We start from the raw sequence: 26,939 nt of genomic DNA, 5'->3' as shown, positions 1-26,939 counted from the left end.
TACAGCGAATAGTGGCACGACAAAGAATCCCACTGACACCTCTCTTCTTATTAACATCATTTCATTTGTGCATTCCAGAAATATCATGTAAATAGAGTAAAATATATTGATCGATTTTATTGGGAATGTCCATCAAGATTCAATTTTTTTTCAACTGTAACGATCCTCTAACAGAAGTTCTCAGTTGTATCTAGCTAAATTCATAAAGCAAAGTTTACATTCAAAGTTCATTTTGGAATGTCCTGCCTCCATGCTTTGAATGTAAAATATATTTTGTAACGTTGACGAGGGCTCTGTGAGCTCAAGTCTTTATAAATAAACTTGTTCTGTTGTCTGTTCTATTAATTGTCCATATAGAGCAAGTGAACGTATGGTCGTCACCAGGCTAGATGTCTGGAGTTGACACCTTGCCGGTACCTTTGATGTGTAGATCAAAGGAGGCGCCGCCATTAACGCAGCAGGAACAAGGAACTCATGTTACCAGGGACTGATACAGCAGCTGATATCTTTATCAGTTCAGGCTCTCCTTGATATTGTCATATTATGTTATGGTTTATTATATGAAACATAATCTCACGCTGTGCAAATGCGAGTGTTTCTTTTTGAAGTGTTGCTTATATTATCAGGTAAGACATTACAAATGTTTATGCACCACACCGCACCTTGGTTTACTAGGAAGTACGCTGCGGCTGGTAGTGCCCCTTCCGTCAGATCACAGCAGGCTCACTCGCAGGGTCGAACCCGGAGCAGGCACACCATTCGTTGACGGGATTGAGGTTGGGTTGACTTAAACTGCGATCATCATTGGGCTGGATGATTTGCACACCTGGGGCTTAAAGCTATAACATATTGATTGTCGTGATCCCAGTTCTAACAGACGTGAAGACGGTAGTGGTTATCGCCCTTACTGTAACATGGATTTACAATAATCGTAGTTACTTTGTTTTAACATAGACGTACAAAAGTAGCATCTGTTCCATGAACTCAAATCTGGATCTGGACCAGATAAACCATCGATTGATCTAATGAATTACAGTGGAATCAAACACCTCCCCGAGCGCACCATCTGATCCATTTATAAGTGGCATCGTACGACCAGCCTGGGTTAGGGAACCTCTTCCAACCCGGAACCCGTCGCGGTTGCCATATGAATCATGAACGTAGGGAATCTTAATTCTGTTCTGGAGAAGGTAATTTAAGACAGAGTTGAACAATGCACCAGTAATACAATATAATCCAGGGAAAGGATTGACAAAATACCTCGTGAAGAGTCCAACCTAGACTAACAACTAGTCTCTCAAATGAACATAAACTCTGTCAAAAAAAGAAACGCAACCCCCGTCCTCAGATATGAAAAATTCGTTTGAATGAAGTTATTGCTTCCAAACTAAATGTTATTCGAATGTATTGAAATTATACACGTAATTAATGAAGATTACCATCCAAACAACTGCATTTGTACGCATAAGTGTATTTTATTGCTTATTCCGTCACAACGCATGAAATGACCCTCATGGTGACTTCGCACAAAAAAAACACATGCAAATCATGAAAATGGCAGTTAATGTAGGGGTGTATAAAAGCCCATGTGCTTTCGTATTATATTCATTCATTTGTCGCATGAAAAGCTGTGTGAAAAATGCCACGATTGAGTGCTGCCGACCGAAATATCGCCATTGGTCGTGTTCAAGCCGGAGAAAGTTTTGGAACTGTTGCACGGCACCTAAATGTTCACAAAACAACGATATCCCGACTTTGGAGCCGCTACAACAACTTCAATTTGACCAACGATCGCCCGAGAAGTGGAAGGCCAAGAATCACGACCCCCCCTTCAAGATCGGTACATCCGGGTCCATCACCTGCGTAATCGGCATGCCCTACCAACCGTGACTGCCACACAAATACCAGGTTTGAGGAGAGTGTCAGCTCAAACGATTAGGAACCGTCTGAAAGAAGCGGGTTTACGTGCCTGTAGACCAGTTGTTGGACCTGTACTACGCCCCCTACATCTCCGCCGACGACTCAGGTGGTGCAACAACGTAAGGATATGGACTTTACAAAACTGGAGGCGCATCTGGTTTTCTGATGAATCCCGTTTCTTTGCAACATCACGACGGAAGAAAACGTGTGTATAGGAGACGTCATGAACGTTTTGCGCCCATCTGCGTCCGACAGGGGACAGATTTGGCGGAGAAAGCGTTATGGTTTGGGGATCCATCTCATACAACCAGAAATCAGACTTGGTGATCGTTGAAGGGAACCTGACAGCCCAACGTTACATCAACCACGTATTACAGCCTCACCTTCTCCCGATTATTGACCAACAGACACAGATTTTTCAACCAGACAACGCCCGGCCTCATACTGCACGTGCAACAATGAACTTTCTGCAGAATTCCAACGTCAATGTCTTGCCATAGCCCTCTAAATCACCAGACCTCAACCCTATTGAACACCTGTGGGATACTCTGGGTCGACGCGTACGTCAACGTCAGCCGCCGCCACAGACGCTGCAACAGCTCGGCGTTGCACTGCAGGAGGAGTGGAGAGCCATTCCCCAGGAAAGAATCCGGCGTCTTATCCGTTCTTGTCCAAGGAGATGCCGTGCAGTGATTGCAGCTCGTGGTGCTCATACGAGATACTGAGAAAGACGCCCCCCTGGTGACAAACTGGTGTCTGTGAGATGACTTTTGAAATGACAATTTTAAACATGCCCATCTTGGTTATTATTCTGCCAAATTTCAGACTTCTGTCTTAAATAATAAAAATGCTGTGTCGTCTTAAAACTTCAGATCAAAATCTCTAAAATACAGGGGTTGCGTTTCTTTTTTGACAGAGTTTATATTACAGAAAAATAAGTTCAAAGTAAAAACAAATAAAATGCAATGAAAAGGAGCCCTGAGACTTTCTTCATTTCCTGAAGCTGTGGAAATCTAGACTTGCCAAATTTTCTAGACTTGCGTGGGCTTTCTTGGATATATTTGCTTCAGGGTCTGTATGACAGACTAATTCCAACCCGGATCAGCACTCATTGATCGTTCGGGACAGTGGTGACTGACTGACTGAGTTTAGTTTTCGCCGCTTTTAGCAATATTCCAGCAATATCACGGCGGGGGACACCAGAAATGGGCTTAACACATTTTGCCCATGTGGGGAATCGAACCCGGGTCTTCGGCGTGACGAGCCAACGCTTTAACCACTAGGCTACCCCACCGCCCCTCGGGACAGTGGTGATTGTGGGAACATAGGTGTGCCGTTGTAGAAAGCGATCTTAGGGCTAAGGTGATCGTAACTCCCATACCTGAACATAGACTTACGACTATCGTAGCGCTAAGGTTGTTTCGTACAGCGGCGCCCCGATCTCTATTAGCCCGTGTCCCCGTCACCTCCAGCTAGACACAGTGAACCGAATTTCGTTAAGACCTTCCTCAAAGGGGGTGTAAGTACAGGGCATATCAAGCTAGAATTATCCAGGAACACTAACCCACGAAAGTCTGTCAGTAAGCATTTACTAATCACGTTCATCAGTTGGAGGCTGATATCTTAGAAAGACAGCCACACTGCTCTGGAACTCGCTCCCAAATGAAAGCCGAAGTGTACAGAAACCTTTTACATCCTTCTGAATACCCACCTGTTACAACTGACGTCAAAACAAAGATGTTCTGATTTTGCAATGGATCTCACTCCCAAATGAAAGCAAACGTTTACACAACTTAGAAACCTTTTGTATCCCTTCTGAAAACTCACCTGTTACACCTGACCCGAAACCAAGATGTCCAAGTTTTACGAAACTGATGACTGGCCTCTGTATTGTGTCTTACACTACATTATCACGCTGAAAACCCGGGTTCGATTCCCCACATGGGTTACTATGTGTGAAGCTCATTTCTGGTGTCCCCCGCCGAGATATTGCTGGAATATTGCTAAAAGCGGCGTAAAACTAAACTCACTCACTCACTTACACTACATTACATGCCTTATTTCCTATTTTGTAACCAAACCCAAGACAATCCATGGAGTAGTTATGATCAACTTTAAATATGACCTTTATGAACATGTTAGACTTGCACAAGTCTCTATGGTAATAAGAGACACACACAGACATATATATTCCAATGTATTCAAAAGCTATTTCAGTAGTTCAGTCTTGAGGTCTGTTACAATAAGACGAATTGAGACAAGCGTTGATGTTCAAAATACCTTGTCTATACTTTCCATATTTTCGGCGCCTCCTCCAAGTAACCGAGAACAAGGCTACAGGAATCTCAGTCTCGTATGAATTATGTGTTGGTGATATACAGATTTGTCAGTATGTTGAAACAATTACGCCTTTCTCCCAAATTCCCAGTTGTTCGGGTCAACTGGCCTTGTGATCTGCGCTTGTTTATCTAATACTCAAACGCTGCCCAATCTGCGACTTGTCATTCACAGTTTCACAAATCAGGTTTGTTTTACGCCAACGAAAATGTAATTTAGACCTTTTTAGGCTTTAAAAGCATAGAAGATCGGTACGATAAACCTTGAGCGTAACCTCCCTCGTCACTTCTGACACGACCTGCGTGGTAATCTGGCTCTTGGGATCGTCAAATGGGTTTCCCAATGGTTTGAGTCTTAAGAAAATGTTATTAGTAAAACACTTTGGAAGCTAGTCATTGTCAAGTCATTTGCGATAATTGATGTTACAGGGACCAGTGTTCTTTGTTGCTTTTCCATTTGCTATGTTTTCTCATGTCTCTCCTTGCTGCTATACGATATACCAACCCGGTCTGTTGGCGTGAGTAAATCTGAATGTCATGACTATTGTGCCTCAGACTGTTCAATATACACTTACAACTGTCGTATCTCCAACTGTTCAATATATACTTACAACTGTCGTATCTCCAACTGTTCAATATACACTTACAACTGTCGTATCTCCAACTGTTCAACATACACTTTCCAATGTCGTATCTCCAACTGTTCAACATACACTTACAACTGTCGTATCTCCAACTGTTCAACATACACTTTCCAATGTCGTATCTCCAACTGTTCAACATACACTTACAACTGTCGTATCTCAAACTGTTCAACATACACTTTCCAATGTCGTATCTCCAACTGTTCAACATACACTTACAACTGTCGTATCTCAAACTGTTCAACATACACTTTCCAATGTCGTATCTCCAACTGTTCAACATACACTTACCGATGTCGTATCTTCAACTGTTCAACATACACTTACCGATGTCGTATCTCAAACTGTTCAACATACACTTACAACTGTCGTATCTCCAACTGTTCAACATACACTTACCAATGTCGTATCTCAAACTGTTCAACATACACTTACAGATGTCGTATCTCCAACTGTTCAACATACACTTAAATTACCAATGTCGTATCTCCAACTGTTCAACATACACTTACAACTGTCGTATCTCCAACTGTTCAACATACACTTACAACTGTCGTATCTCCAACTGTTCAACATACACTTACCAATGTCGTATCTCAAACTGTTCAACATACACTTACAGATGTCGTATCTCCAACTGTTCAACATACACTTAAATTACCAATGTCGTATCTCCAACTGTTCAACATACACTTACAGATGTCGTATCTCCAACTGTTCAACATACACTTAAATTACCAATGTCGTATCTCCAACTGTTCAACATACACTTACCAATGTCGTATCTCCAACTGTTCAACATACACTTACAGATGTCGTATCTCCAACTGTTCAACATACACTTACCAATGTCGTATCTCAAACTGTTCAACATACACTTACAGATGTCGTATCTCCAACTGTTCAACATACACTTACAATTGTCGTATCTCCAACTGTTCAACACACACTTACATCTGTCCTATTTCCAACTGTTCAACATACACTTACATCTGTCGCATCTCCAACTATTCAACATACACTTACAGGTGTAATTCTGTATACAGTAACGTACCCTAGGCTGATTCCATTCCGCACTGTGTCGTTTTCTTGATCGGAACGGTAATACTGTTGTATTAGGTGCAGTTGATTGTGTTATGTAAGAAACGACCGTACACAGTAACGAATATTTCTCGGTGCACAACACCACTCGCAATCAGTTGAACGAGAACACCTACATACGGGTTCCGTTTGGGGTTGCAGAATATGGACTCTTTTGTCACGTAGGGTACCGGGTAGGTTTCTGTATTTTGACTTTGTCTAGGGTACATTTCTGTATACAGGAACGTACTTGGGGCACATATCTGTAGTACTTGTACCGACAACGGCCCCTAAAGATTAACTATATGAAGATGAGAAACATTAATGGGTTTTTTACTGACCCACGCGTCACGGTGGCATCGCAAGTAGACTAACAGCTAGTCTCTGAAATGAACATATTTTACAGAAAATGAAAGTTATTAAGTTAAAATTATAAATACAATAAGAAGGAGCCCAGAGATTTTCTTCACGTTCAAACTGCGGTAATCTAAACTAAACATTCTAGACTTGCATGGGCTGCATTGGGTATATTTGTTTCAGCGTCTGTATGACAGACTACATCGCAAGGTACATGGGCCAATGCAAAATGCAAGGCCTCAAAGGATACATGTGTCAATTAAAAATATTTTTGTGTGCAGCTGTGTATTATGAGCAGTAACCAGGGGGGTACCGGAATATTATCTGATTGTACACTTGAGTTGAAGACCAAGTGTGCGGCCAGGTGTTACTTCAAGAACCTACATTGCTGCATCTGATCATGATTTATACACACTCTCCAGGAAACAATATACGAGCCGACAGTGTACCTTTCTCAGCAGAATGCCAGAAGGAAATATGGATGGCCGCGTGTCGGACTCCATAACTCTTGCCGTCTGATGTACGCGTTCAATTCTCGTCTTCACATTCAAAGAAGTTTTCGCGAGTCACTAATGTGTGAATGGGAAAGACGAAGCTCGGCGCTTTCATTCGCCCACAGCATCCTGCCCATAGGGAATGGGTGGGTCGGAGCATGGTAAATGTTAATCAAAGTTCATAGATACTCGGTATCTTCAGGCACCAGTTTTAGATGATACGTCAGGAAGTATCCCCTCCCGAACTGTTTCCGTGATGGGGACTAGGGAATCATATGTCAAGACGCCAGGAGTGAGTGCGTGAGTGAGTGAGTGAGTGAGTGAGTGTGGTTTTTCGCCACTTTTAGCAACATTTCAGAAATAACATGGCGATGGACATCGGAAATGGGCTTCACACGTTGTACCCGTGTGGGGAATTGAACCATGGTCTTCGGCGTGACGAACGAACGCTTTAACTACTAAGCTATCCCATCTGCCCTTGAGGACGCGAGGAGGTCATCATTTTGTAATTCTGATAGCTTCTCACATCAGAGAAGGGGCGGTGGGTGGCCTAGTGGTTAAAGCATTCGCCGAAGGCCAGGGTTCGATTCCCTACATGGGTACAGTTTGTGAAGCCCATTTCTGGTGTCCCCCGCCGTGATATTGCTGGAATAAAACTAAACTCACTCGTAATGCGGAAGATCCGATCATGTGAAGCCTATTACTAGGGTATCCCACATCAGTAGTGGTGGAATACCGTTATTCGCGGCGTAAAAACCATACCAGCTCGTCGTATTGACCAAACGGTGAATTGTATTCAAGTAATCGAAAAAACTTCTCTATGTCTTACTGGGAATTGTGTTAAAGTAATTACACAATGGATTGTACTCAAGTAATCAAAACACATGGATTGTAGTCAAGTACTTCAAAGACCTGGATTGTAGTCAAGTAATTCAAAGACTTGGATTGTAGTCAAGTAATTCAAAGACTTGGATTGTAGTCAAGTAATTCAAAGACTTGGATTGAAGTCAAGTAATTCAAAGACTTGGATTGTAGTCAAGTAATTCAAAGACAAGGATTGTAGTCAAGTAATTCAAAGATCTGGATTGTAGTCAAGTAATTCAAAGACTTGGATTGTAGTCAAGTATTTCAAAGACAAGGATTGTAGTCAAGTAATCTAAGTACGCTTCTCTACGTTTCACCGGGGATTGTATTCAGGTAATTTGAACACATGGGTTGTACTTAAGTAATTTAAACACATGAACAGTACTCAAGCAGTTAAAACACATGGATTGTAGTCAAGTAATTCAAAGACGTGGATTGTAATCTCTAGTTTTGACCGTGGTCCGTATTCAAGTTATCTGAATACATGGGCAGTACTCAAGCAAGTTAAACACGCTTCTCTACGTTTTGCCGTAAACTCACGGGATCAAAGCTCAAATTTGTTTGCTTTTCATCACAACAATATATAACCTGTCGGGGGCCATCAGGGAGAGTGAAAAAACAAGCTATAACAGTAAATCTGTCATCAGCACTAGTGTATACTGCCATATGTTGCTTCAAGGATGATAACTGAAGGGGCGGTCTCCACACTTCCCTTCATCCTTTCCATTTAGGGGGATGGAGCACTCCAGTGACTAAACCGTTCTTCCATTGTGCCAGGGTCCGGATTCCACATTTGGTACAATATGTACAATATGTGACGTCCTGGTCTCCCGCTGAAATATGACTTGAATATTGCTAAATGTGAAGCACAGCCATGCTAACCATTCCTTCCTTTCAACTTAACACTACGTCCTGAGCATCCAAATGAAATGGCTTGGTCAAAGTGAGTGAGTTTTACGCCGCACTCAGCAATAGTCCAGCTATATGGCGGCGGTCTGTAAATAATCGAGTCTGGACCAGACAATCCAGTGATCAAGAACATGAGCAACGATCTACGCAGTTTGCAATTGGCTTCGTCACATTTCAATATTAAGACATTGGTCAAGAGGGTTCCACGCTTCCGTAACCGTCATCATCCGGTTTACGACAGTCCCAACCAGTTTTTAATATAAAGACAGAATAATAGCGTCCATGTTTACATTGTGCAGCCCTGGGATTGTTTATAAAATACGTACTTTTAAACGTCTACTTTATAAACGCCAGACAACACCTTCCCCTGACTTGAGCTTTTGCCAGATACAGATGAAAGTGGAGATCAATCGAAAATATTACTTTGCATTCATGGGTGTCTTGCTTTTGGAAGATATTTCGTATAGATATGGAAGGGTTTTATGGTGTTTTTTTATATACATGTATTTGCCTCTTTTGGGGGCAACATAAAACAACAATTTCTGTCGTTAAGAAAGACGAAACATTCCTGCAGTTACCAGACGCGTGCTAAAGGGAGGTAACTCCGTGTGGACGTCTAGCATTAGCTACTCTGAATGTAAAGGACGATTTCTGTAGAACTGACACATTCAGACAGCCTCATAGTGAAATCTAGTCTGTCGTACAGACCCTGAAACAAATATACCCAATGTATAGGTAATAAGACGAGAGGTAAAACGATGCTCCCAAGATTACTGCAATAGGTACATGTCTGCAAGTGAGTGAGTGAGTGAGTGAGCGAGCGAAGTGAGAGTGAGTGAGTGTGTGTGTGTGTGTTTGTTTTGTGGGCGCATGCGTGTGTATACTGGCCCAGACAAATGCCAATTTTATAGTGCATACCATGGTACAGTTTAACATGGACATACCGCTCAAACGTAGTATGATGACTTCATGTTCTATCCTCTGAAAGCCGGACGCTTGGCAGGGTAACACGGAGTACCATCTTCCAGGTACGTTCAGCTACCGTCAACACACAACACCAAGACATGCAACGTGGGCACTTCACCTCGGACCAACACACCCCAAACACCGCTTGTCGCGGAGAGGTAAATAAGATAAGAAGTATATATTTGTACCGATTTTTCCGTGTCTCGCATTATGTTCAAAGCAATAAAATAACAGTGTAATGGAGATTTAATACTATACTCATGCCAATAATGGCACCCTCCTCCCCACCTCAACCCCACCCCCTCTCCAATAAAAAAAATTGAAGGGGGTGACAACCATTATTGGCATGAGTATATTTACAATCCTCCGTTTACATGCTATAAATAAAGAAAAGGCTAAGACAAGTTTTAAAGCCTTATAAGATAAAAATACCAGTGATTTTGCATAATAGTTCGTCCAGACTAACTACTAGTCTATGAAATGAACATATTTTACAGAAAAAAAATCATAATAAAAAAAATATAATGAAAAGGAGCCCTGAGACTTTCTTCAATAATCTAGACTTGCATGGGCTTTCTTGGATATGTTTGTTTCAACTAACTATAGTTCGCCATACAGACCCTGAAACAAATATACCCAAAGCCGCCATTACAAGTCTGGAATGTGTGGCAAGTCTAGATTATCACAATTTCTTGAAATGAAGAAAGCCTCTGGGCTCCTTTCTATATTGTTTTATTAACATAATTTAGAAATCGTTGTTTTTTCTGTAAAATATATGTTCATTTCCGAAACTAAATGTGAGTGTACTTTGCAGCACTGTCCATTGAATAAAAATGAATACACAATGCTTTTGTTTCTAGATGTGCACGATCCGTGAAGATCTGGGCTAGAATTGATCTTCAGTAACCCATGCTTGTCGTAAGAGGCAACTAACGGGATCGGGTGGTCAGGCTCGCTGACTTGGTTGACACATGTCATCGTATTCTAACTGCGTAGATCGATGCTCATGCTGTTGATCACTGGATTGTCTGGTCCAGATTCGTTTATTTACAGTTACATAAAGCTGGAATATTGCTGAGTGCGGCGTAAAACTTAACTCACTCACTCTAGTTGTGCATAGTTTTAAAGTTTGGAAAGTAGATCTCAAGAGAATGAGGTCAGTTTAAACGGTGAACTCGTAATGTCACACGGCCCCGCCTCATTTGTGGCACTATCCAACTGTGGTTTTCTAGATGTACACAATTTTAAAGTTTTTAACACAATTATTTTTAAGGAGCTAGTGGATAAAGAAGTCGGCAACATTTAGTCAAAGTCCGTCTCACTTGAACAAATGTCATGTTATTTATTATTTACACTTTTCAAACGCTTCATCAAACACGAACTCTTGCACCTTTGGTTAAGCGCTAAATCTGAGTATAATTCGATTAAGTTTATCAGATAAACTATCAAGGGCAAGCTTCGTCGCGTCTCTCGTAATTTATTTACACCACATTATATCAAACGCCTGTTACGACTCTTGTCATTCACCAAATGAACGCCTCAGCACTCATTGCCGTGAGAGTACGCTCAATGGAGCGAAATTTGAGACGGGAGCGCGGTACTTATTGATGATATTGTGCAAGATGTATGAATTATTAACACACGGGACAAATGCTTTCGTTTCGAATAACCCCGTGTACTAGGAAGTGGTGACTCCGGAACAATGCATGTTGACATTCCGACATAACAAAGAAAGCGTGGCAGCTGTCTTGCAAATGACGACAGACATTTAAAGCATGTCGAAAAAGCGGGGAAACTTGAGAAAAGATTTAGTTTTTGTCCTGGTTTAAATTTCTGAGCAAATAGATGGCTGATCATGTACACAAGTTTGTAAATGTCATGATTTGGGGGTGATCTGTATTTCCCAAACAAGAAAAAGGTCATATTTGCATTCTGACTGCAAGGTATTGCTGTGGTGTAAGTGGTGTATTACATAGGCTTTGGTTGACCATAAAAAATATTCCACGGCCATGTTTGTTGTAACGTTAGTGGAGTAGGGGAGGTAACTCCATATAGTATAATTATTGTCGTTGGTTCTGCCATTTCAGTTTCAAGATCTATGTACCTACTGGTGGATATAGAATGATTATACGTGATCCGATAATCTATTATTTATGCAGTTGTTGCAAGCAAATCATCTAGGGACTCTTGGAGTCAGTAGTTCTTCAAAGCCATGCTTGTTGGTAGGGCCAAATATGAGAAGGGAAGGGTAGCACCAACCATCTTGAATGTCGCCATGGTAACCAATGTGTGGACATTTGTTCATGTCTAAATATGTGCGGTTTTCAACTTTAATTTCCTTGTTGCTGAAACCCACATACCCCTGTATGGGGCTAACAAACCAAATAAACAAACTGGTATGAATTGGGGATTCAAATCCCCAGACAGATGAAAATATATACAAGGCATTTGTAGAGCACTTAATATCCATGTCAAAGGTGCTCAGGTGCGCTGAGGTCAAGTTATGTGCAAAACACAGACATTACTATATTACCCAAGCTGCCTGTGGAAGCCAGAAGGTTAACATCTTAACCCACCGGGTATCCATTTACTGCTGTGTGAACAAAGGCAATTTTGAAAAAACTCACTTGCCAAAGTGAGACCACATGTTTCATGTGTGCTTCGTTGTGGGGCAAGACAGGTCCAAGAAGCTATCAGGACTTAAGCTGCCAAATATGGTCCCCCATCCATGACTTGTTACCATAACTTCAACAGATTTGTGTACTGGGCTCTGTGCACAAGACAACACACCACCACATATGATCCAGGGACACAACTCCATAGAATGAGTGAGTCCTCAGCACATTCACCTTACTGTGACCATCTCGATATTGGAGCACAATTACCTATTGGCATGGCAGCCATACTTGCAATTTGTGACAAAGTCAACTCTCTGTCTCTCTCTCTCTCTCACACACACAAGAATCAGAAATACAAAAATAGACACATTTATTCACATTCATAGTTGTTCCTCCATATATACACTTAATCCCCTGTTAATGTGGCTTTCTCCATGAACAGTTCTGCAGCTACATTTGTTCAACACAGTGTGGAACAGTATGTCACTCATCATTTGCCAGTGTGATGGGGGGAGATAACCTGAAGCTATGGCTTCTATGTAACTAGGAGCATTGTTAGGATGCTCACAAACCAGCACCTTAGATTGGGCCAAACCATCCACCAGTCCCTTGGCGGACAGCCTTCAGAAGATGCCTGTTTTCTATTCCATATTTCCAGTCTATCAGTCTGTAAACAGCCCCTGGAAGATCCATGTTTACCTTCCATACAAACAGCTTATCTGTGAACAATCCTAGGAAGGTACATGCATGTTTGTCTCTGTGAACAATCCTAGGAATGGACATGTTTGGTCTTCCATACATACAGTTTATTAGTCTGTAAACCGCCCCTGGAAGATCCATGTTTATCTTCCATACAAACAGTTGATCAGTCTCTGTGAACAATCCTAGGAATGGACATGTTTGGTCTTCATACATACAGTTTATCAGTCTGTAAACAGCCCCTGAAAGATCCATGTTTATCTTCCATACAAACAGTTGATCAGTCTCTGTGAACAATCCTAGGAATGGACATGTTTGGTCTTCCATACATACAGTTTATCAGTCTGTAAACAGCCCCTGAAAGATCCATGTTTATCTTCCATACAAACAGTTCATCAGTTTCTGTGAGCAATCCTAGGAATGGACATGTTTGGTCTTCATACATACAGTTTATCAGTCTGTAAACAGCCCCTGAAAGATCCATGTTTACCTTCCATGGTTTATCTGTGAACAATCCTAGGAGGGTACATGTTTGATCTTCCATTTCTACAGTGTATTAACAGTCCCTCTGAACAGCCCTTGGAAGGTGGATGTTTGATCTTTCATACAAACAGTTTATCAGTCATCTTGACAGTCATGTTTTCTTGCATAAGCGGTCTTCCACACAAGCTATCACTTGTGGAACAGCATGCAGTAATTGTGAGAATACATTACAGGCTTTCCACATATGCCATCCCTTGAAAGTCACGATTTCTTGCACAACTGGTATTCCAGAAAAGTCATCAGCTTAGAGAGGCAGCATATCTGTCCTTCCATACATATAGTTTATCAGCAGATGCTGTGAGGAGGCAAGCCTCTGAGGGATGGAAGGAGAGGGAATGGACCGCACGAGTTGTGCTGTGGTCCAGCTTTTGCAATAACTTGGCCTGAAAGGGAAGAGGAAATTCAAAATCAGAAATATTGTCATTATCAGTTTAGAAAGTGTGAATTTTGTCTCAATATCATACCATCTTTAAATAGTCTTGAATAGTCTTGCATTTAATGGATAAATAGAATAAATAATTCGCTTAGGTCTATTTCCTATGAATGTCAAAACCTGATTTCAAGATATGATAATCTGTTAACTTTCAATTAGCTGAACCTGAAAATTTTCTAATCCTTAAATTCCCTACATTTGACAGCCTTAGAAATTCCAGAGGAGGAGTGCAAATCAAATTTCACTGTCCTCAGTCTATAGCTAGCGTTACAATATCCGATCCGGTTAGTTGCCTCTTACGACAAGCATGGGTTGCTGAAGACCAATTCTAACCCAAATCTTCACGGGTAGTAGAAAATGAATGAATGAGTATGGTTTTATGACGCTTTTAGCAATACTCCAGCAATATCATGGCGAGGGACACCAGAAATGGGCTTCACACATTGTACTCATGTGGGTAATTGAACCCGTGTCTTCGGCACGACAAGTGAATGCTTAAACCATTATGCTACCCCACTGACCCTTGAAAAAGAGAGAATATCAAAGGCTACATAGTAACAGGTGTGTCTTACATCGATGAGATCCCATATGTAAACGAAGCCGTCCTCAGAGCCACTGACGATGTGGGTGTCCTTCCAGTTGAGACAGCTGTCGATCTTATACTCCTTGTTCTTGTGGCCTTCGTATCTGTAGAATGCAACACAGACGAACTGTAACATCATACCTTGCATCCAACATGCCCTTCAGTCTAATCTGTTCTAGGCGGGCCTGATTCATTTATATATAACCAAATAACCTGATGATACAATACACGATATGCCTACCCATGTATCATTTCACACTTTAATTTGGTATCAGTTTGAAAAAGTAATAGCCACTTTGCAATAATTCCGCCACTTAATTATTTGAACTAGCCTTACGTCACCATGTACCACAAACAGAAACACTTGTCAGATTACGCAAAGCTATAAGAGCACACTTCAGCTAACTAGTTATGTAAGTTAAGCAAAAACCAGGTTCACAGCAACATCTTCTTGCAAGCCGAGAATTCATCTCAAATTACCCAACTTGTGTATTGCTCAATAAAGTATTGTACTGTTACGTTAGATAATGGGGGAGTGAGAGTGACTACTGCTTAACTCCACATCAGCAATGTTGCAGCTATTTGTGTTGAATATTTTCCTGGCATAAACTTAATATTTTCCCAGACATAAACTGAATATTTTATGAATGCTTCATACAGTTACAAGCACCATGAGTTGAAAAAGAGTTTTCTTCTCAAAGAAAAGAGATAGATATTTTATGGACAGCCACAGTTATCAATAAATCATAAATAGAAAGAGAGTTTGAAGTAGTTTTGCACATGTGTACTGCTTAAATAATTAACACACTTAGGCCACACCAATCATATTTCTTGTTTTACAGATTTTTGTCCTCAGAAAACCTAAAGGCAGGAGGGAAAAAACAAATAAAAATAAAAATAACCAGTCCAAGTAATATTCCCTTTAAATACTAAAAGCATTTTACTTTTGGCAAGTTATGAAGTGTATATGGGGCAAAAAACAATCTAAAAAACCCCCATTTCTTGTAAGTTTACATTTTTGGCCAATTAAAACATTAAGATTTCCTGTTTTTGAGCGGGGCAAATTAATTTATATCTTTTTTCTTAGTCTTGAGAAAATATGACCGGCGGATTCATAAAACAAGAAATAAAATTGGTCTGGCCTTGCGTATTATTATCTGCATCTCATGACCATTCATGAAACCACACTCAACCATGAAACCACACTCAACCATGAAACCACGCTCAATCATGAAACCACACTCAATCGTGAAACCACTCAATTATGAAACCACACTCAATTATGACATCCCCTACAAATCATAGAGAACCTACTCATTGAGGAGCTCCCCTGAATCCTTGTCCAGTAGGCGGAGCTTGTTGTCCAGTGTGCTGGCCAGTGTGCACTGGCCATCTCTGGTGAACGTCACACTCGTAACTGAAGCTGAAGTGTACACAATACTTCAAAATAAAACTTAATCTGGTTTTGTTTGTTTGTTGATAGTTGTAATATTCCAGCTATATCGTGGGATTTGTAAATCAAATCTGGGTCACAAAAAGAAGTGGTCGATATAATGCACTACATCTCATCATGTTTGTTTTGTTAGTTATTCAACTCAGCAACTCAGCAATATTCCAGCTTTATTACAACAGAAATCTTCACTTTGACCGGGGAACCAAGTGACTGATATGAGCAAAACCGAAACGAACAGGATACTAGGGGTGAAACGGTATACCGTGGTATTAGTAGAACTGAGGTATTTTGACTTCGGTTCAGTATACCATAATGCACTCCAAAAATTCAGTATTTTTGGTTTTCGTACCATCATTTTATCAACCTTTTTAAACCTTTCTAAGGTGGAGTTATTTTGTCATAATCTATGCATTTCTGTAAGGTTTAGCTCTTGCTGTCAATTTTCTGCATTATGATCATATCTCATAAGAATTACATTAATAATGGTGAGTGAGTTTAGTTTTATGCCACTTTTTGCAATATTCCAGTAACATCACAGCAGGGGGACACCACAAATGGGCTTCACACATTGTAAGCATGCGGGGAATCAAACCCGAGGCTTTGGAGTTTTAACCACTAGGTTACCCCATCGTCCCCATCAATAATGAACCATCAATAATAAACCCGAGGGAGTAAAACTGTATTAAACACCCAAAGAAAACTATCAGTACCCAAAGTAAGTGCAACTCAAAACATTGTCTGGAGCCCTGAACTAAGCTACTCACTCCCAATGTAATCAGAGAAGAGTTTTCCGTTCCTGAGATCATATCGTCTGACACGTCCATCTGCTGACCCTGTGAGTATCTCATGGTCAGAGACCTGGATGGACGTCACACTGTCCTTTGCCTCATCCATCACCTAGGATGAAACAAGCACTAATTACTCACATACTGCTTACTACTATATGGTCGCAGTGAATGAAGTCGTTGTACTAATGAGAAATCAAACTATTTTCAGGGGAAAGTCACTGCAAGTTAAAACATTTATATTTCTGTTCTTCCTTTCAAACCTACAACACAACCAAATGTTCATGCCATGAGACTATATGTTATCAATGATCTACTTTTACAACACCACTCAAAAGAAGCCAAGGTCCACTCTATTCTTTCATATTACTATTGTTGTCTGTCGTGGCATGACAGGAGTGAGTGAGTGAGTATGGTTTTACGCCACTTTTAACAATATTCCAGCAATATTACGGCAGGGAACACCACAAATGGGCTTCACACAATGTACCCATGTGGGGAATTGAACCCGGGTCTTCGGCGTGACGAGCCAATGCTTCAACCACTAGGCTACCCCACTGCCCCTGCATAAGGAACTGCAGCACCTAAGATGACGAGTCCAGGATGCAAGTAATGCAGACTGGGTAACCCTGCTCTTGTGTTAAGTATACCCACAACTAGTGTCTCCAGTAGGGATGTCACGATACATATGTCACAATTCGATACGTATCACGATACCTATTTTCGTGGCTTTATTGCGTAAATTTAGTAACATTTTGAACATTAATATTTCATATTTTATAATTGTCCATAAAAAGATCGTTTTTGATCCTGAGAGATTAAAAAGTTCTAATTTCCAATCTTTGAGCATGAAAAATAATCATTTATAACTCTCATAACATCAAAAAACATACAATTGCAAAGTAAACAATACATGAACATATTTAAACCGATACTTTCAAAACTAAATATCGATACTGATTTGAGTGTATCGATAATTGTATCATCTTAGAAAAAGTATCGATGTATTGTGGCATCCCTAGTCTCCAGTATTGGCCTACATACCTGAATGGGAGTGGTTTTCCTTGAACGACAGTCCCAGGCTTGAACAGTGCTGTCTAAAGATCCAGACAACACAACAGTTGATTCTTCATTGAATTTCACACAGTTGACAGTTCCTGGAAACAGGATAAATTAACAAGGGTTTTACTTTTAAATGTTGGCATGTTAAAACATTCTTCAATTATTTTGTCAGAGTAAGATACAAATTTGATCAAGTCACAATAAATACATTATTCCATTTTCATATAAAACTGAGAGTCAGCAGACTCTATATTTCATATACATTTTACATTTGACCAAACTGACCAAGGCATCTGTGTATTATAAATGTCAAAGCAGGTGATCCCATGAAGCATGGATGTTTGTGAAACTATGTAAACCAGTCTTTGGAATTTCCACAAGGCTACTAAGTTATATGCAGTGTTTAAACCTCCCAAAATTCCAAGCCAGACAGCTGGACTGGTAACTTAAAAAAATTACCAGTCCGGATACAAACTTGCCTGTCCAGTTTTCAACAATGAAAAACAAACCAAAAAGATCAGGTTTCTCAATACTTTACTGTTTGTAGGCATTGCAATGAAAAACATAGCACTAAAAGGCAATGCACCGAGTTTAGGTAAACTTAAAGTACATGTGTTGTGATTGGTTATTGTAAAATGAACTGTCCAATCATAAATAGTTTAACATAATTATCATAATACCATAACACCTCAAACTGACGACAAGAGAACCTGTCTGACATTATGAAATATTTACTGTTAGGGGCAAAAACATCCACCTAACCACCGGACAGGCTACTTTTGAAATTTGACCGTCCGAGATGAAACCAGACCGTTCCGGACGGTCGGGTAGGTGGGAATTTTAAACACTGTTATATGGAGAACAACCAATGATGGTATTCCTCATTGACTAGAGCATTTGAGGGTGATAATTCTGTGTCAGTACTCAATGAATACCGGTACACAATGCTTTTGAGAAAGTGGTCAAATGTAACAGATGATACATGTGAACCGTGCCAATCTCACTGGTCAGAGGTGTGAGTGAGTGAGTGAGTTTAGTTTTACGCCGCACTCAGCAATATTCCAGTTATATGGCGGTGGTCTGGAAATAATCGAGACTGGACGAGACAATCCACGGATCAACAGCACGAACATCGATCTACACAATTGGGGTATGATGACATGTGTCAACCCAGTCAACGAGTCTGACCACCTGATCCCGTTAGTTGCCTCTTACGACAAGCACGGGTTACTGAAGATCAATTCTAACCCTGACCTTCACGGGTGGTCAGAGGTGTACACAAAGTATGAGATCTTATGTGATTCCTTACTTTCATATAGGTTTATTGTTAATTTACTCAGATGATAGTACGATTACACAGCTTCACAGACATCTTCCCTAAAACAAAGGTGTCAACTGACTATAAAAGTCCAGTTTCCACCTTTGCATTGACTCCATAAGTGTGAAAAGATGATCTTACTCAAGATAAAGATTTTGGCAAAGTCAGTGCATCAGAAACAAGGCATCGATGTGAAATATGAACATTAAATTGAGCATCTATTGTGGGACATTTTGTTGTCGTTTCTGATGAACTTGTTCTGAGATCAAACAAATGATGACTGATCACAAGGGCCTACTCTGTCTCTCCAAACCTATGCCTAGTGAATAGATTGAAAAGTTGTCCAACTCAATCTAGGTCAAATCTAGCGAGATTTGACAAGTCTAGATTGCTTCAGCTCTTGGAATTGAGGATTGTTCTGGGTTCTATTTGGATCTCTCTTCTTTTTTTTTTTTATTTTGTAGATATCTGCTTTAAATAAGACAGCTATATTTCTGGGACTAATGCCAGTAAAAGCAAGGGCAGTGGGATAGCCTAGTGGTTAAAGCATTCACTCCTCATGCTGAAGACCTTGGTTCGATTCCCCACATGGGTACAATGTGTGAAGCCCATTTCTGGTGCCTCCCGCCATGATATTGCTGGAATATTGCTAAAAGCGGCGTAAAACTAAACTCACTCATTCACTCAATGAAGGCATGGCTATACCTGCATGACCCCTGTACTTCCTCACTGCATGACCAGTTGAAACATCAAACACCACCACAGTCTTGTCCATTCCACCAGAGCAGATTTGACTGTTGTCGGATGAACTTTGAGCATCCAACACCTCATATCCATGTCCGATGTAGGTTTTCAGTACACTGCCTCTGTGAGGGTTCCACAACTTCACTGTTTTGTTGCTGCCACATGTTAGACAGTAATTGCCATCAGCTGTGAATACAAGTATACATAGACACTTTAAGGAAATTAATGATTTCAAGGTACAGAATTTGCATTCTTGTGAGATCAGAATGGGGGGTTAGAGTTAAAAGGCATTTTGAAGTTATGGCCAGGGTTACTATGTTATGGCTCAGTAAATGAGGATGACCACACATCCAAATTACCAAGCTACCTTGATCAGCTTCCAGGACAATCTGCAATTCAGTTTCATATGTACCCATTACTAAACTTGAGTGAGTATGGTTTTATGCTGCTTTTAGCAATATACCAGCAATATCAATGAGAGAGTGAGTTTAGTTTTACGCCGCACTCAGCAATATTCCAGCTATATGGCGGTGGTCTGTAAATAATCGAGTCTGGACGAAACAATCCAGTGATCAACAGCATGAGCATCGATCTGCGCAATTGGGAACCGATGACATGTGTCAACCAAGTCATAGTCGCCTTTTGTGGCAAGCATGGGTTGCTGCATCCTCGATAATCTCCAGGGTATATGTTCTGATAAATCTCTACTATACCCTGGATGCATCTACGGCTGGAGCCGATGATTTTATTACCTCCCTTTGCTGGCTCTGCATTCTCACAGTAGCCAATCAGATAAGCCGCCGGTACAACTGAACATGCCAGTGTCAACAAAGATAGCGGTCACAGCCGCGAAAGTTTGTTCACAGTGCGACTCAGATTTGGGGGGAAAACATACAGACAAATTGACAGGTCTGAAACCTTAAAAAATATATGCAAGAACTCCTTCAGAGTACCTCTGCAACAATATATTATTGTGATGCCAAGTTTAATCGGTTAGATAATTTAAAAAAGGGAAAGTGAGTTGTGATTGTACGTTCAACTTCCCAGCGTAGACACCTGATTGGATAAAAAGCTAACCAAGGGCGGTAATAAAATCATGGGGCCATAGATGCATCGGAACGTATACCCTGGAGATTATCGAGGATGGGGTTGCTGAAGACCTATACTACCCCGGACGTTCAAGGGTCGCAGCAATATCAGAGCAAGGGACACCTGAAATGGGCTTCACATTGTACCCATGTGGGGAATCGAACCCAGACCTCCAGTGTGGTAAGCAGACACTTTAACCATTAGGCTACCCCACCGCCCCTACTAAACTTGAGTGTTATACATAATGCATAGCTGTGTGAAAGGGGCTATATTGTATACACTCAGACATTCAAGGTAAACACATTAGTACTGGAATGTTTCCTTTCTGCATTTACTCATTGGACAAATTCAAATGGAGAAGCTCTACCTTGTGATAATACCAAACACTAAACTGGGGACATACATCTGGTGTTTTTAATGTACCAGAATACTACTCCACAGAAGTTTACAAGAGTCAATATTGCCTGTTCCTAAATGACCAGATTGTTTATGGAATCCTGGGATTTGAGTCAGATGTAACTTCTTACATAAAATCTTGAGAACATTAATTCACTGTTCACGGTATATATAAAGGTGTGTGTGGTACCGTTAAAACGAACTGCTCTCACTGCGCCTTGTTTACAGTCAACAGAAGTAACAAGATTTTCGGTTATATCTTCGGCCATAATTGCACTGTGTCAGGTACGCATCCCAGGCGCTCCAAGTTATATTTGGAGTTACTTGCCCCTGTATGATTTAAGTAAAGTTGTCGGGAGTAAAATAGTTTTCGTAATAAGCCTGCATTTAAACGATAAACTAACATTAAGTTTACACATAAATCATGTTCTGTATATAGTACAATTTAAAAATCCTTGATAGTAATGTTTTTATTTAAGCTTTCCGAACCTATTAAAAGTCTGGATACGAATTGGTGGTTCGACACTATTTCAAAAAATGGCGACGGGAAGCACCGACTTTTACCTCCGATATTATGTTGGTCACAAAGGAAAATTTGGACATGAATTCCTTGAATTTGAGTTTAGACCAGACGGTATGCTATATATAGGTTATTTTGGTTTGGTTTGTTTGAAATGATTTCGATATTTTGTGCAGCTTTTGTTGCAAGACAATCGCATGATACATGAAGCCACACGTGCGGCCCACACCGATGTATCTGCGATTTACTTTTCATATAAACCTCGATCTTGGAATATTGTGAACAGTCCGCCTGCACTCAAACGAAGACAACTGTCAAGTGAATATATAGTAAAGATAAAATTTGTATTTTCAAATTAACAGGCTCTCTGAACATGATAAAGGTACATACTTGAAACGAATGAGATGCTGAACTGGAGAGTATTGTTGTATGGAGAACTAGACTTTACCGGGTCTCGGCATGGTTTAAAACAGTTTACAAGATAAGATACATTATTTAACACTTATCCCAACAAGCTCGGACGTTTATACATCTTAACACACACTTTCATAATCATGCAAAGTTAATTCTTGTTAGAATAGATCTCACTCTCAGTGAATTGTTGTTTTTCAGGTAAACTACGATATGCCAACAACTCAAACTACAAAAATGACACAATGATCAGAAAAGAAGTAAGTGAATTGTTGACTCTTCCGGCAGTACTTAATGAAATATATCTGTATGGTAGTATACACTGTTTTTCTGATGGCGCTGATTACCGTTGTTTTCTTGTCATTTTATACTGAAAAAGTTTGGTTATGATTAACTCAGAAGGACAACTAATGTTAGTTATGTGCATTTTGACTAAAATATTAAGCCAGTGTTCAGGATCTCAAAATTGGTTTGTTATATCCTTCAGTTCACTGTAAGTGAGTTTACTGTAATGTATTACTTAATGACTCTTGAAATGAATTGAAATGAGTTAGAATTGATATTCAGCAACCATGCTTGTACTGAGAGGTGAGTGGGCGGTGGGGTAGTCAAGTGGTTAAAGCGTTTGCTCATCACGCCAAAGTCCCGGGTTCGATTCCCTACGGGTACAATGTGTGAAGCACATTTCTGGTGTCCACCCATGATATTGCTGGAATATTGCTAAAAGTGGCATAAAACCATAACTCACTCACTGAGAGGTGGCACTGTCATGTATCAACCAAATCACCCAATCCTGTTACATAGATTGATTCTCATTATATCAAACACTGGATGGACTGCCTATATAAAACAGGAATAATATTCAGTGTGACATTATGATGCAGGCTTATGTCCACAAGTCTGTTATGGAGGAGCTGAAACGAATCATCGAGGACTCCGAGATTATGCAAGAAGACGATAACTTGTGGCCTGCCCCAGACAGAGTTGGCAGACAAGTGAGTATTGTTGAATTACTCCAGCGCTCACACAATAATCATGATAATAATCCCCATTTCTCCTCCCTCACAGGTAGTCCCGCGTGATGTTATTGAAACATCTATGTCAGTGATGATGCAAAACATATATTGTATCAGCAACAGTTGGAAAATGATTCTGATCTTTTGTACTTTACGTAGAAAGTGTAATCCCATGTGTAACACTTGTTACAACTGACCACTTTCTAGAACACCTTGTGTGATCATAATTTAACCAACATTAGATATTATGCATATTCAAACCACAATTAAATCATGAGCAAATGTTGAAGGGCATATTTATTGGGTTGTCAGTGACAAAACCGATGGGATGGGAATATTTTTATATCAATAAATGTGAAGATGAGAGACCGTAGTAATTTGGCTAAACCAGAGTCACTCAGTGAATGTTTACATTTCATTTGTTATGAATATGATGGTCTTTGTGTGCTTTGTTTGAGATATTCCGGTTATTGCATGAAATGTTTCTTGCAGAGTCTTTCTTTCCAGTTGATTTCAGCTGTGATAATTTATTTGTTTTGGTTTCAGGAGTTGGAGATTGTGATTGGAGATGAACACATTTCTTTCACAACATCAAAGATTGGTTCCCTTGTTGATGTCAACCAGAGCAAGTGAGTCACCTATTAATGCAGGGGTTTGAAAAACAAACAATTTTAACCAAAGTTGAAATTGTAAATGAGAACTGACATGCATTCAATGTTCATGTCACATGTACAGTTATTTGAAGAATAGCAGTGAAATACATTTACTGGATGATTTGTGTTTCAATTTATGACCAATTTCTTCACGTAAGTTGCAAAAATCATGTTCAAACAACCTGTGAGTCATTGCAGTGTGTTTAGAACAACAAGAAACTAAAAAGAATCACATCCCTCACAATGGTTACCAATAATGTGGGTGTCCAGTTCTGAGATTTACTGAGTATTAATTATACACAAGTGATAGGGCTGTAACGATGCATCAAACTATCAATGGATTGCAATTAATTGACGGTAGAAACGAAAAAAACTTTTGATGCATCAATAGTATATGTGCCTATCGATAGTTTAGTAATTGACTTCCGTTGATATATGTGCAGCACAATATGCAGGAAGTACCAGATTTGTTAACCAGAATTATCCACCCCTGTTACATCTTAAACGTGATCTGGGTTTCAAGTTCTTGTCAGTTATTAAAAGAGACTGAAACTACTTCAGCTTGTTTTTTATTTCATATAAACTATTCATTTATTTGGGAAATGACTTTAACTGAGACAATTCAAGGAGAAAAAACTATTGCAATAGTATTGCAATATGTGGTCGCAATAGTTGTTTCCCCCTCAATAGTCACCCCTAACAAGTGATATACTGTGTCAAATACATAGTGTAAGAAACATGATTAACTGTGCTGTTACATCAGTTTTGCCATGCAAGGATCCAGTGATCCTAGATCTGCCGTGTTTTATGGTCTTGTGTTTTCAGCACCGTTATCTATGCTTATTATAAACATCCAATACTCTTTTGTGTCAATTAAAGTTTCCTTCCCCAAATATGCTGTCAAGCTTTGATAAGATAAAATTACTCTTCACTTCCCAAAATCTTGAGGGATTGCCTATTGGTTAAAGGGTTCGCTCGTCACTGAAGACCCGGTTTGGTTTCCCCATATGGGTACACCCATTTGTGGTGTCTCCCACTGTAATATTGCTGGAATATTGCTAAAAGTGGCATAAAACTCACTCCAAAGTCTTGAACACAGCATACAGAGAACATAAAAGCCTTAAAGGGCATTCAAGATTTCCTTTTCTTTCAGGAGCTTGCTAGCATATGTTGCATGTGCACAGAATTTATGAAAGGTTATTGTACTCACTGTGGATTCTATTTTCCTAAAAGCTCAGTTTACTGACCTTTCTTGTTAATGTTCCTGTTTCTTATTCCAGAGATCCCGAGGGATTGAGAACCTTCTACTACTTGGTCCAAGATCTGAAGTGTCTTGTCTTCTCGCTTATTGGTCTTCACTTCAAGATTAAGCCCATCTAAACTCACCCAGGCACCCTTCATTCACATTGCGGTCGTTTTATGTCATTTTAGTCTTATCATTTTACATGTAAATAAACAGACTGAACCAAATATGAGTGTGTTTTCTCTTCTATGGAGTTGTGTTTTCACTTGAATATTGCATAATGAAATATATCTGGATTTTAGATAATTACCACATTAAAAGCACACATGAATACCAATGATTATGTGATTAAAGCCTGTCTCAATTCTTGGTTAGGTTACAGTTAGGGCAACCATCATTCCACAAGCTGCAGTACCAAGAGTTCCTTAGTTTGATTTCTTAGTTTGAACAGTGTCTTTCTGGGGATGCTTATGGAAGAATGAATCAACACTTTATTTATCCAGTTTCAACATAGAGCTTTGCATTACTTGTTTTGACAAGTGAGTCTTGAATGACACCGGCTGTTGCACAGAAGATTGTTCTTATAACATTTGCAATTCTTGGTTCCACATATCTTGCTACCAGCAGAGTTACACTTTACAAAACCCCGGCCTCCTGATAAAGACTCTGTTATGTTTTGTATGTAAAGATAACTTTATTGGAAATGAATTCCATTTTATTTTGGTATGTAAATGTTATCAAAATCTGAGATGTTTGTATTTACCACATAAATTTTATTCGAATCCCACTATTCATAAGTTTAATATGCTCATGTCAACTGGCAATCCATATACTGTAAATAACCTAGCTATTTATATACACAATGCAATGAAACTTAGAGATTCACTTCTATGCCAATAATATCATATTTCCTTTTGTATACTTTGTAAATTAACTTATTGTCTTCTGAACTATATATGCACATATGTACCACTCTGAAATCCTGATGTGTAGCCTGGGCCTATGGCCTCCACTACAAAGAAAATAAAGATTGATTGATTTATTGATAAAGACTCGGCTCCAACAGCAGTACGAAGGGATACTGAAGTTTCAGTGTTGACTTCTGATAAAGTTAACAGTTTCTCTGGGCACAAATCGAACTGGTTCCTCGAGAATTTGCTTTGGAGGACACCAGCAGGGCAAGCGATTGTATACTGTCCGTTGTCACTCACATTGGTGATCACACCCACAATGTTCCTCGTATCACCTCGACCACAGTCCACTGCAGGAATGGGAATGGCCAAATTGTCTTCCACACACCCTTCTTTCATGACAACTTTGCTGCGCTTTACCGTCCTCTCTGACTGTTTTCTAAGGGAGTCGTGTGTCGTAGCACACAAAACTTGGTCAAATGGTCCTGGTACACTAGTATCCACTTGAAGGAACGTTGGGGTAGGGACTGCATGTCAACCTGGTCACGGGCTGTGAATTCCTTGGACAGAATAGGTCTGATGACGACTCCTTTTGTAGTTGGTCGTTTTCGCTTACGCTGACAGTGAACACATGGTGATTTGAACAACTCTACACAATCTCTGGCGATATTGCAGTACTTCTTGGAAAGTTCTCTCATCATCCTATCTCGACCGCCATGTCCCGTTGCAACGTGTGCTCGCTGTATAGTGTCATAGGTCTCTTCAACGTGAACATAGTAGACTGGTTGATCTTCCGGTGTCTTCCTTCTTTTGATGAGTCGCTGACAGTCTCCACACTCAAGAATCTCATACTTGGACAGAAGATAGTATTCTTGGTGCGTCTTCTTTGATG

At 40.1% G+C, this 26,939-nt stretch overlaps 2 protein-coding genes across 2 annotated transcripts; one reads left to right on the top strand and one right to left on the bottom strand.

Annotated features, from left to right (window-relative positions):
* Positions 1–12,946: 12,946 nt before the first annotated feature.
* On the bottom strand, positions 12,947–21,622 carry LOC124285914 (WD repeat domain-containing protein 83-like). The gene is made up of 7 exons (XM_046722194.1): positions 21,484–21,622; positions 19,770–19,994; positions 17,729–17,841; positions 16,664–16,796; positions 15,761–15,869; positions 14,436–14,550; positions 12,947–13,813 (listed from the first exon to the last, which is right to left on the bottom strand). The coding sequence occupies exons 1-7, from the start codon at positions 21,560–21,562 to the stop codon at positions 13,670–13,672; spliced, it is 918 nt and encodes a 305-aa protein (XP_046578150.1). The 5' UTR covers positions 21,563–21,622; the 3' UTR covers positions 12,947–13,669.
* A 172-nt stretch (positions 21,623–21,794) lies between these two features.
* Positions 21,795–25,363, top strand: LOC124285916 (protein mago nashi homolog). Its single transcript, XM_046722195.1, has 5 exons — positions 21,795–21,927; positions 22,426–22,484; positions 23,109–23,219; positions 23,787–23,869; positions 25,174–25,363. The coding sequence occupies exons 1-5, from the start codon at positions 21,831–21,833 to the stop codon at positions 25,271–25,273; spliced, it is 450 nt and encodes a 149-aa protein (XP_046578151.1). The 5' UTR covers positions 21,795–21,830; the 3' UTR covers positions 25,274–25,363.
* Positions 25,364–26,939: the final 1,576 nt, after the last annotated feature.

Source organism: Haliotis rubra, unplaced genomic scaffold (assembly GCF_003918875.1).
Source record: "Haliotis rubra isolate DU_JTF1 unplaced genomic scaffold, ASM391887v1 Scf37, whole genome shotgun sequence".
Lineage (NCBI taxonomy): Eukaryota > Metazoa > Mollusca > Gastropoda > Lepetellida > Haliotidae > Haliotis > Haliotis rubra.
This window is presented reverse-complemented; position numbering and strand designations above follow the sequence as displayed.

What these genes read in the sequence shown, in the direction of transcription:
- LOC124285914 (XM_046722194.1), bottom strand. Translation starts at nt 21,562, where the DNA reads ATGGCCGAAGATATAACCGAAAATCTTGTTACTTCTGTTGACTGTAAA. An exon ending in GAGAGCAGTTCGTTTTAACG is followed by an intron (nt 19,995 to 21,483) that starts GTACCACACACA and finishes TTGTATTCACAG; the next exon opens with CTGATGGCAATTACTGTCTA. An exon ending in ACATATGGGATCTCATCGAT is followed by an intron (nt 13,814 to 14,435) that starts GTAAGACACACC and finishes CTTCCCTTTCAG; the next exon opens with GCCAAGTTATTGCAAAAGCT.
- LOC124285916 (XM_046722195.1), top strand. Translation starts at nt 21,831, where the DNA reads ATGGCGACGGGAAGCACCGACTTTTACCTCCGATATTATGTTGGTCAC. An exon ending in ATTTGAGTTTAGACCAGACG is followed by an intron (nt 21,928 to 22,425) that starts GTATGCTATATA and finishes GTTGTTTTTCAG; the next exon opens with GTAAACTACGATATGCCAAC. An exon ending in GTTGATGTCAACCAGAGCAA is followed by an intron (nt 23,870 to 25,173) that starts GTGAGTCACCTA and finishes TTCTTATTCCAG; the next exon opens with AGATCCCGAGGGATTGAGAA.